Source organism: Oryzias latipes, chromosome 7, assembly GCF_002234675.1.
Source record: "Oryzias latipes chromosome 7, ASM223467v1".
In the NCBI taxonomy this organism is placed as follows: Eukaryota; Metazoa; Chordata; class Actinopteri; order Beloniformes; family Adrianichthyidae; genus Oryzias; species Oryzias latipes.
The window spans coordinates 13,852,000-13,864,403 of NC_019865.2; the positions used below are offsets into that span (position 1 = coordinate 13,852,000).

The following is a 12,404-nucleotide window of genomic DNA, read 5'->3' on the forward strand; positions in this document are numbered from 1 at the left end:
TAAGCCTGCAATCATTGCAAAATGTTTGCCTTTAAATTTTTTAGAAAATAAGATAATATGACAATAAAATACCCCAAAAATGAGCATAATGTCCTTTTGTCCTTAAGGCCGGAACTTTATTAGCCTGGACATTTCTGTTTTTATAGCAGCAAAAAGTAGATAAACGTCTACCGAGCCTACCATTTGTAAAAAAAAATAAAAATAAAAAATCATCAAGGAAAGATAAGTCTCTTTTACTGCATATTGTATTGGCTGTCACTTAATATGACCTTTTTGTTTAACTGTTTGTACATATAAGAAATAACAATTGAAGGTTTTAAATGGGCTAAGATGTAAAAAACTGAATTAGACGATAAACTAACTAAGCTGATTTGGATTTATTCAATGGAAATGCACAAATTGTATGGATTTTATATGATCATTTGCTGTTTTGATCTTTTCTTGCCTGTTTTATCCGAAAAACACCCGAAAATGGCTTTTTGGTCTGAGTTTTTGGTAAATAGAAGTGAATTCATCCATCTTTGTACTTTGGAACTGGTTTTGTTGTTTCAGTCCAGACACATGTGTGAGGCAGTGGAAATATGTCACTGTCATAATATTTAGCCTATTTGTTTACTCATTAAACGCGCTTTTCGGTTTCCCCCTCCTTCTCCTCCACCTCCTCCTCTTCCTCTTTTTCATCCATCCGAGAAAGAGTAGGAGCAGCTGGATCGTTAACTTCGTGGGTTCAACTCCACGACACGCAGCCGTGGCTTTGACGTGACCGGGACGCGCACTGACACGTTTCGGAGCAGAGCGCGGGTCTGCAGGAGCTGTGCGTGGATGTACCGGGATCACTGGGATTCATTCCACTTTGTCCTGAATTAAATGAGATTATAGGACAGTTGTGCAAAAAATAAACTGACCATCCAGGAAAAGGCGCTGAAATTCACTTTTTTGGGGGCAAGATTTTGGAATTAATACCTTGTTTCTACTGAGAAGGTAGGCAACTTTAAAACATTTTTTGGTGATTTTTTATTCTAATGAGCAAGAATTAAACATTTTAATTCTGTTGTCTCATCTTATGTACATAGAATAAAAAAATGTGAGAGAAAAGAAAAGATTAGGTATATTTATTTGGCTTAAACATTGATATGAATGTTTTGGTGCGCAATGACATAAATAATGCACGAGCATGACACTGAATGAAAAGGTTGCATATAATGATTCTGTAATCTTATATTAATTTAACTTGTTGCATCCTTGCGTGCATGGTGTTCTTCCAAACGAACACTAGATGGCAGTAATACTGTCCAAATGCCACTCAAGTATGATTTACAGGGGAGAGAATTGGAAAATGATCTCAGTAAAATTTGCTACTAAGTTCACTTCAGAGTCTGCAGTGTTCAGGTTAGTTGTGACTTCAGGTTTGAGCATTTAGCTTTGGATCCCAAACAGATCCTTTGGAGAGGCTTATTTTTTATCTGGTACCCTTTCCAGCCAGTTCTAACAACTTCACATTAGATCAGGCATAGGAATTTTTGGGTAATGCTAAAGTGGGAGCCTAACAATGATGCATTTTTATACTATTGCCCAAATTTCACTGTGCCAATAAAATAAATTCTTGATCAAATGCTATTGTTTCTTTCTTTTTTTACTCACAAACTGTCAACAAACGTTAAAATCTTTTGGCTGAGGCCCATCTACCTGTAGGCACAGATTCTATAAAAGATTTGATTTTTACTTCGTCTCTTTGTCTGTTTCTCTGCTCAGCATTGGTCCAGTTTCATCTCGATACCACTGAGCCGCTTTGTTACCACATCCAAGCTAAGTGGCATAACAGGGGCTGCCAAGCAGGTCCTTTTTTTAGAGACAAGTCACAAAATTACAGCCGTATGGGCAGTTAAGCTCCACCCGAGTGCCCTTACCGGACCCGCCTAGCACTAACAGTCTTTAAGTCTGAAGAGGGCCCACACAAAAAAGAAATGCTTTTGTGAAAGGGATGGTAGAATTTCATGCAGAAACGTTTATTAGGCCATTGACACATTTCTTGTTTATGAGATTATGTCTTCCAGATGTAACATTTGAGCTGATTTATACATTTTTTTCTTTTTTCATAAGAGTTTCTTACAGGACTTTTTGAGCTCAGAGCAACAAAACTATTCCATCCTGGAATTTTGTGCAAATACGTCTTCATATCCCTGCAACACTATATTAAGAATTGTCCAGTGTTTTGTGCAGAGTCAGCCTTTGCCCCGCGTGATGATCAGAGTCAGTGTGGACGTGGCGGCTGCCAATACATATGTGTTGTGGTGCCAGCTGGCACGTGGCAAGCTCCCTGCCCCACCTCAGCTGTGCCCACACTCTTCCAGTAGTGTGAGGAAGACAGCATGTGGTACGAATTGCTACAAAACGAGGCAGCTTTGCATGTCTTCATCAATAATTTCAGGTCTGGTGGATTTTGTCAGCTGCAGCTTTGAGGGTTTGTAGCGCTCCCAGTGAGGCATTGAGGCATGGACCAATGAAGCAGGATTAATAAAGATTTAGATGATTTTACTATTTTCTGATTCTCAGTTCATTTAGACAAAAAAAAAACAACAACAAAGGTTTGTTTTCTTTCTTCTGACCACAATCTGGGAGGAGCAGACTTTATATAGTTTATATAGTTTGAATTAGCACTTGGCGAGCTTAACAAAGGTTGTCTGAACTGTCTCACTATAACCTTTACGTCATTTCACTGAAGCTTAGTGTATGCAGGGCGTTCATGATGGATGGTGCACACAGAAATCCCATGAACAAAAAAACACTTGAGAAGAATGTTTCTTTTTGAAGTTGGTGCCTTCACAAAGACTATTGTGTAGTTTGGTCAGTCCTATATAGCCTTCATTGTCTCTGTTTTTGCCTGTAGCATGCTGTTTTTAATTGTTCTTGTGTAAAGCAGGAAGACAAAATAGTCATAAATGAAGCCCCCTAAAGTTGTGGGTTTTGTCAGTTTTAGCCATCTTGAAATGTGTCTGTGAGAGGGACTGACACCCTTGGCATCAGATTGACTTTTTACTGTTTTAGGTAGCTGTCTATATTTTCTAGAACTAAAACAGGAACAATATCAGTTTCAAGACATAATTAGGTTTTGTAAACTCATTACTTTGCATGGATTAATCCCTTTCCAGACAGGCAACAATACAAACTACCATGAAAGTTCCTAAAATGTACTTAAGTTACTAAACTAAGTAAGGTAGAATACAAAGTACCTGAATAAAGATGACTCTAGGTGTCAGAAAATGCACTGTCACTGTCCATGTGGACCTTTTGGCCTCTGCTGACACCCAACTCCCACAATCTTTGTGAGTCTGCTTCTTAATTGTCATTCTACGATCTTTTTTTCTCTTTCCATCCCCTGGTCTGACGCCCTACTGCACCCTGTGAACTCACAATGACACAGACACTCTAAAATATTCTCATATTCATTCATTCATCCATTAAACCACTCTTTGCCTTTGGGTGGGAGAAACAACAACAATTAAGACCAAAGCTCTCGGTTTGTTTTTATCTCAGCCCCGGATGTTTGACAGCTTGGAGCTAAATTGAAGGGAAAAAACAGGAATTCATGAATACAAACAGCAGAGCCTGATCAACATGGTTGGGACTGTGTAAAACGCTGCTTGGTGGTAGGATTTAGCTTCATCTTAATGTTGGATAAACCTTTTGCTGGTGACACACTTTCAGTTCTGAGTTATTTTTTTGAAAGAGAAAGACGTAAAAAAGTATCTGAAGTCAGAGCTCAGGAGTTTTAGATTGGCACAGTTGTCATAACGATGCAAAGTATATTCTGCAGCAATTACAGGTATATAAATAAGTCTGGTGGTGTCTTTTGTGTGTAATCTGGGTCTTTTTGTGTTTCTTCATGCGTTGACAGTCACTGTGTGATGCTGACACTATATGCTGTAGTTCTGCTCCTTCGGCTGCATTCTTCTGGTCAAACCAAGGCCAACTGGGCTTTTTTCTTTACTGCAAAATGGTATAATTTTGCAGCTATTTTTGTAAAAGGGAGCAGACTGCTGAAGCCAGTTTTTAAGATACCAGGCCAGGTTCACACCATGCACACAGCAAGCTGTGCTGTCTTAAATGTCCCCTGATGAGGAGAAGACTACGTAACACGAAAATGAAAAGCAAAAAAAAACAACAAAAAACAGTTCTGCATGTTAAGGACACACGAATTAAAACTAAAAAGTGTGGGGAAAATGACAGTTTTGTTACCTATAGATGTGTTATTTTTTTCCACTAAAGCTTAAAAATAATTTAAACTACCACCGTGGATTGCTTCAAAAAAGCATCTGTTAAGATGCATAGTTGTGAATGAAATGTATAAATAAATTAATTTTATTAATAAACCTTAAATTATTACTTCAATTTTTATAAATGTAGGTGCTTTCCGAATGAGCTTATTGCAGCAAATATATAAATATGTCATTATAAGGATGTTTTTAATGAATTTGACTTAAGATAAGGAATTATTTGCACATCTGTAGTGAGAATGAGGAAATCCAAATCACTTAAAAATGTAATTTCTCAAAAGTCTTGCAATATAAAAAAGTAGATATTTTTATTGGAATTGATGTTAATTAGAGGGGATCAAGATGTTTATGCACCCATTTGTCAGGTTGGTGCAGTCAGGATAGCTCCACACAACACATGCACACACCTAAAAGTGTGTGTGTGTTGTGCAAGGCTGTGACATCATGGTGCGTGTGCTTCGTGGCTACATTTGCAAACTCAGATGTCAATGGTGGCTTTGTTGCAAAGATTTTTTGCAGGAGTAAACTTTTCCCATTTAGGTGATGTCTTTTTTGCTCAACTCTGAGAAATCGTTATATGACACACATTTGGGGACACTGTGGTGTGGTTTAAAGAGGTTTTATTCTCAGAGTCAATTCCTGGCAAAAGTGACCGGGGGAATGAGTGCATTTCTCCTCACCAGCCTCCAGTTCCAGTCTGCCTCTAAGGTGTGGTATAAACAGAAAGACCTTGTAATTAAGAACAAGCAGACCATTTCATATTATTTTTTTTTGAATACTGTACCCACATAGTTAGATTAACCATTAAATTGCCTACTGTCATTCATGAACAACTTTGCTGCTCTGTGCATGCTTTTTAAAATTTGACTCTGAGATTCATAAAAGGACATTTTATGTTTACATTTTCTCCTTTTTTTATACTAGTTCCCAATGAGACACATATAGTTGCTTCAGTTGAGTATCCTCTATTTGATGTTTGAATCTTAGCTCTCGTTCTCTTAGCCCTGCTTTGACACAGTGTTTCTTACTTTAATAAAAACAAAACATCTAGATTTGTAGTCATCTCCACTTCACAGATACTGTATAAGGCACTGAAATATCATGGAGATAACAGCAAACTTCAATATCCTGCAGATGCAAATCAAACCATGAAAAATGTCTATACAGTTGTCTTTCATAACTCAGAGCACTAACAATGTAGAATCTTGGTGATTTGTTTGGTCATGGGCATTACTGTCCGTTAGATCTAATAGAATGTGATATTTTTGTGAGGTGAAACTGATGCTTCTCTGTCCTGGTGTTTTCTTAGGTGTCTCCATCCAAGATGTTGCTGCTTCGCTCCTCCCTGCTGCTGCTGTGTTTGTTCCAGCTGCATGCTCCGTCCTCTGCTTTGCCCTTTGAACAGAGAGGCTTCTGGGATTTTTCTCTGGACAGCATGGAGAACATTGGGAAGATGGCAATGATGAACGATGAGGAAGAAGGTTCAGCCATGGAACCAACCCCCTCTCCCGGGATGCCCATGTGCCCCTTTGGCTGCCACTGCCAGCGGAAGGTCGTTCAGTGCTCCGACCTTGGTTAGTAACAGTGCGTGGGAGGTAGGCCGAAGACCTCGGATAACCCAAACCTTGTAGCCTGAGAGGGTTAAGTCCTCCTTTGCTAAGTAAGCCACGGGAGGAACTTCTCCTTTGGGGTAATGCTGGTGTGTTTTGACAAGGAGAAGAATCTCTTTGAGGGATTTTGTGTTCCAGACTTTGTTTGTGGGAGACATGGTGTGAGAGAAAAATGAAACTATACAAGGAGGGAAAAGTAGGATGAAGGAAAGAGCTTAATCTACAAAGAAAGATGGGTGTATAAGTGACAGCTACTTGTACAATAGGATCATTTTTAGGGAGGCCATTCTAAATTCACTTATGCTTTTAGTCTGAGGATTTCATTGGTTATTTTACTTTCGAGTCATACACAGAAACTATGAAACCAGGATAGAGGAAAAAATGCATTTAATCCCAAAAAAATGTCAAGTAGCAACACAGGAAAAAGTCTCAGGAAAGATTATGAAAAAGTTTCTGGACTTGGATACAGGATTAGGATTGCTACTTTTATGGTTTTCCTTCGACCAAAGTTTAAAAATTTAAAAGACAATTATATACTTCTCATTTCTTAATAATAATAACGCAACATACCTGATTTAATTTCCATGATGTTTAAAGAATTTAGGAATTGAATATAAACTAAATCTCTTAAAATTACTCCTCTTTAAGTCTTAAGTTTCTCAGTGTTTTACGTGCTGTGTGACGCCAATAGGAGACCTATGTTTAGATATAATAATTCTGTCAAATCATAATTCTACTAGCTCTATATATTCACTGTCCCTGGTCTTTTAGCGGCAGGCAAATGTGGAAGCGTATAATTTCGGAGATGTCAAGTGCCTATTTAGAACAGATGTATTTTGGTAGTGGCGTCTGCCTCCTGGTAGTGTGCATCCCAGTATGATGTTGAGTATTTGTATTGAAGCAAACTGGGGTTTTGGAGGGTGCGAATGTTGTCAGTTGGTGGTTAAAATGTGAGATTTGTGGCAGATTTGAGTGAAGAACTGTGACTTGGGGTTTAGAGGATTTAAAGGATTTACTTAATCAGAGTCTTGAGGAACAGCTCTTTCTTTTGTCGAGATTGTTCATGGCGTCTCCTGGATGTGATGAAGGCTCAAGGTGCAGGTTTGGAGGTTTCCTGCAGGCAGGAGGCCCATCAAACAGTGCAGGTGCAGACTGGATGGCTATGTTTCCTGCCCCATGAATCCACTGGCTGATATTCTATACACTCAAGAACTTCACTGCAATTTTTTTTTAATTTTTACAAAATAAAATCATGAAAAAAAGCTTATTTTATTATAAGGACTAAATATCCAAAAGGAAAATTTATTTTTTTACCATCATCTTTTTGGGTTTTTATTTGCAGGCAAACTTGATCATCTCTGTAACAAAGCTGTCATTTTTTCAGCATTATGGTCTGTCAGACACTGCTGAGGGTTTATTCCTGTGGGGCGCGGCACAGCGGTGGCTAAAGCACACATCTAAGGTTAACTATTGCTGTGCAGCTCCAGCGCTCAGAGGGTTAGATGTGGTTGCCGGCTGACTGGATCCCAGTGGGACAACGGATGCTGTCTTACCAGTGGGTCTTGCTGAATTATGGTCTTGGTCCAGAACCAAGTTACACATCCACTTACCACGTCTGACACACTTGACCACGTCTCTATAATGTGGACCCGTTAATAACTGTTGGCTACTGTGCTCAGTGTTTTGAGTAATTTCCCTGAACCTCACCAAGTGCCATAACACAGGTGTTTCTGAAAAGAGGCATCATGTCAGCTTTTAATATCTGGTTGCTACAATACAAGGTTGAAACTATTAGTTGGAGCCGATTTAGATTTCTCCTAAAGTAAAACTGTATCAAGTCCCAAAGAATCCAAAACTGAGCTCAGCTTTGCCACTCATATTTAAACACTGTGATTGTATTTTTTGTATGTGTCAAAATGACGCCCTCCTTTTTTCCTTGATGTGTGATTTGGTAAGGGTATATTTCTCATCCTCTGTGACGTCTGTCCAATTGTAACCAGATGGGAAAACATCTGGTGTCCCAATTTGGTTTAAGAGGAATTTCTGACAGTTTGCATATGTGTGTGTCCCCTCCCTCTAATGCTACATTGACGTCGCTGTGTAACCTCCATAGTTGTGTCTACCTCCACCTTTCATTGAAATAATAGATGAGGAGAACCAAAGTACTAATTTGAGATTGTGTGGGAGGGTCACTGGTTTGATTTTCAGGGCTGATGGAGCTGTGACTATTTATTTTGTCTGTGTCTGAGGAGGATATCCTAAGAGCTTGCCAACTGAAAATGAGCTGGTTTTAAAGGGCTGCTTGACTGTCACTCCTGGAGGCTTTGGGTGGAGAACGACTCCAACCTTTGTATTTCTTGGTGCTGTATTCAGGTTTGACGGAGGTGCCAAGAAACATTCCCCCAGACACCAGGTTCCTGGACCTACAGAACAACCAAATCAGTGAGCTGAGAGAGAATGACTTCAAAGGCCTTACGGACTTATATGTAAGAAACACAGAAGACACATAGAAGGCTCCACCCGCTATCAACTAAGCAGAAGGCACACATGCAGCTGACATTGGCTTTACTGATGTCATCTCATTCCACGATTCCTTTTGGGGTTGGGAGCTTCATTTCCTCTCTTTTTCACTCGGCTCCTTCTTGCTCTGAGAGCTTTAATTGTATTACAGTTTGAGCTGGAGTCCACACGGGAGAGGTCAAGCTCTCTTAGCAATAAAACTGTTCTCATCTCTGACCCACATTGAGGAGAACTAACCCGAAAGCAATATAAAGTCTGGCATCTGTGGAAACCCATGTCAGGACATTACACATAAAACGTCTCTTTCAAAGGGTGTTCATTGCTTTCATGTGTCTCCATCTAGTGCGAGGGTGGGAGATGACCAACTTTGAACTGTTAACCCACTCACACATGTACAGTGAAACTATTAAGAACCTGTATTCACTGTATTTTGCCTATTGTATTGATTTTTCTGAAGTACATATTTTTTTCAGGCTCTGTCTGTGAGGAATAACATCATTTCCAAGGTGCACCCCAGAGCATTTGTTCCTTTGAAACGGATGCAGAAGCTCTACTTTTCAAAGAACCTGCTCTCAACTATTCCAAAAAATTTGCCAGCATCTCTGATAGAATTGAGGATCCATGAGAACCGCATCAGGAAAGTTGGAGCTGGAAGCTTCTCAGGACTGACCAACATGAACTGCATAGGTTAGAAATGCTAGGCTGCATGCTAACATTGTCTTTACCACTGTGAATAACTTAGGTGAATAACTGGAGAGAATAAGAACATTTTGTAGGCACTAAAAGTTTGTTTTATTTGTTTTATTTTTATTTTGCAGAAATGGGAGCAAACCCCATCCAGAACAGTGGCTTTGAACCAGGAGCATTTAAAGGCCTGAGACTGAATTTTCTGCGCCTATCTGAGGCAAAACTAACCGGGGTGCCAAAAGGTAAAGCTCACTTGTCTGCCTAAAATGCTAAGATGTTTGCAATTAAATGTATGATGAGTCAGATTTTATTCCAAAGGCTCACTTATGTAGCTGTTTTAATGCGGGATACCTTGCAGTAAAAAAAGAAGCTGAGCAATGTGGTTATATAAACCTAAGAATTATATTTGTGAGGTTTTCTGGCCATTAATAGCAGAATGTTTCATTTTTTGTGCTTTTTATCAATGTAACAGTATCATTCTTTAGTTTTACATAGAAACAAAATAAATCAAAGAGGAAAACAATACTTTTGTGAGCTTATAAAGGATGTATTTGCCTTACCCCCTCATTACCAAGCAAAACCCTGTTGAAGGTCACCCAGGTTAGAAAATATGTTACGCAGTGTTGCATTTATATTTGTCTGGAACTGTTACATCACAGACTAAGATTAAGTTCGTATTATCTACCCCCCTTCTTCTATTCTCTCTTTATCCGTATGATATGGAAATTTCCCTACTATGAAATAAATAAAGAGTTTTCTTATTTTATCTATCATGCACTTTTTTCTGCTGATCTAAAATGGATAGAAGCTTTTTTAAAAGGAGCTTACCCACATAACTAAGGCACAGGAATCAAACGATTCTCTCTATTTTCAAAATTCTGACAAAACTATATTATTTGCTTTTTAATTAATATTGCAATAAACTTATGACCCAAAAACTGAAGTGTAGCTTTGATGTAAAAACACCAAATGGTTTGCTGCAAATGATCCAAGTTTCCATTTCAACTGAGGCTTCACGTGTTTGCTTTCTGGCTTGTAGATCTCCCTGACAGTCTCCACGAGCTTCATCTGGATCACAACCAGATCCAGGCGGTGGAATTGGAGGACCTGAGTCGATACAAAAATCTCTACAGGTCTGCCCCCTCTCTAAAACATTATGCTGGAAAAGCTCTGGGGTTCATTGCCTCTAAGCTCTCCTTTTTACAGCCAGCAGTGCCCCTCAAGGGTAGGAATACAAATTACACACATGTAGATGGAGCAGGAATGCTGGCTTGCTCTAAAAAAAGTCATTCTAAATGCACTCATGTCATCCTCAACACAGATATTATTTTGCATTACAAGCTCAAATGTCAGCAGCATCTTAATTTATTAGGAAAACTGCTACTTTTTTGGTTTCCTATACATCCTCTGGTCATTCCCTTTCTGTCTTGATTGTCACAGGAACATTGTCAGATGTCTTTGGCGTTCATCTGAATTTGAATCACTTATGAGGTGTTTCTTTTTTCTAACATTCTGTTTCTATTTTTGTTAGACTGGGGCTTGGCTTCAATAACATCCGCAACATAGAGAATGGCAGCCTGTCCTACCTGCCCATGCTGAGAGAGCTGCACCTGGAGAACAACCGCCTCACCCGTATTCCGCAAGGCCTTCCTTCCATGAAATATTTACAAGTTAGTCCATGAACCTTCGATTTTCAAGTGATTTTAGTTGAATTTTAACACACTCAGTAATGTAGTAATGTGTCTGAGTCATGTTACTACGTCTTTTTCTAGGTGGTGTATCTTCATTCCAACAGCATTAATCATGTTGATGTAGATGACTTCTGCCCCCGAGGATTTGGGATGAAGAGGACATTCTATAACGGCATCAGCTTGTTTGATAACCCCGTCAACTACTGGGACGTGCAGCCTGCAACTTTCCGCTGCGTCAACGATCGCTATGCCATTCAGTTTGGAAACTACAAGAAGTAGAAAAGGGAGATACTGGGAGATGAAAGTGAGGAGAAAGTGCTGATAAATAGAAAAGGGAGCAGATAAATAATTTAAAAAAAGAATTGAAACTTTAGAGATGGTTTAAAGGGAGTTTATATTTGAGATATTTTTTTCTTATTGTTTTTTTGTGAAGATGATGAGTCACAATGAGGACCACAAACTGAAAAAAAGTGAAAACCTAATATTTTAACTTGAAGTGAACAGATATGAAAGCCTGTGTAGAACTTTATCTGGGATTTAGCAATTTTTAAAATCAATATTTTAAACGTTTTTCAATCTGAAGCATGGAGAGGTTTGAGAAGAAAGATTATGACCCCTCTTCCCCTCTTTTTCTACTTCATGAAAACTGTAGACTAACAACTTGTGAGGCCTTTTATCCGATTTGTGTCTTAGAACTCATTTTTTTGGACAGAAATTGTTCTTCTGCAAACAGTTTGGTTAAGAATATGAGCAGAGGATAAGAAGCAGTCTGGTTTTTGGAAGGTCTTTTGCTCTGGGCTTTGTTGCAACATCACAGAAATCATAGAATACTCACTTCGGCATTTTATCAGTTAATTCAGAAAATTACCTTTTTTTTTGTCTCATTTGGTGCCTAACATACTTTCTTGTTAAATTCTTACTGTTTATTGTCTGCCTTTGCAAATATTAGCCACCTGAGCTGTAATCTGTTGCATTAATAATGTATTCTCTCCTGGAACACATCCTCTGTGTTTGGAGAGAATGAAGGTATTTCATTCACACATGTGCTACACACAGCAGTAGTTTATTTGCATTGTTTTGCACAGTTTTTTCTGTTGTTTTTCTGCTTCAGGGGTGCATTACTGGTTCAGTAAAGGTGGGTGGGTGAGGGATTTGCGTGTTTACATACATAGACATAAAGAAAACGACTTTGAGTTTTATTGTGTTGTGCTGTCTCTTTTCTGTAATCTTGCATCCTGCTGCTGCATGTGAATAAAACATTTTAGCCTGCTGCATTCAGCCAGAGACCGGTGATGCCCTTATGGTATAATCAAGTGCAAAACATTTAATGAATGATCCCTAAACTCTTGTACATATTTATTTTTATTAGCTGATGATCTTTGAATACAACACTGTTCTGAAGCCATACATTTGTCATAATTTGAATCTTTTTAATAGTTTTGAGTTTTTTTTCCTGAAACTGTTGGTTGGTAATATCATTTCATAACATGAAATGTACAATTTCATTGAAGAATTTAGATAAAAAAAATACACATACATAAGCAAAATATCAATCATATTGAATATAAGCCTATCAAGATCACACATCCACGGAAATTACACATTATGGGGATGCTCTGTGA

At 38.6% G+C, this 12,404-nt stretch overlaps 1 protein-coding gene across 1 annotated transcript; it reads left to right on the plus strand.

Moving 5' to 3' along the window:
• Positions 1–685: 685 nt before the first annotated feature.
• Positions 686–12,068, plus strand: bgn (biglycan). Its single transcript, XM_004070489.4, has 8 exons — positions 686–981; positions 5,584–5,848; positions 8,258–8,370; positions 8,878–9,091; positions 9,223–9,333; positions 10,131–10,224; positions 10,623–10,761; positions 10,864–12,068. The coding sequence occupies exons 2-8, from the start codon at positions 5,599–5,601 to the stop codon at positions 11,059–11,061; spliced, it is 1,119 nt and encodes a 372-aa protein (XP_004070537.1). The 5' UTR covers positions 686–981; positions 5,584–5,598; the 3' UTR covers positions 11,062–12,068.
• The last annotated feature ends 336 nt before the right edge of the window (positions 12,069–12,404 follow it).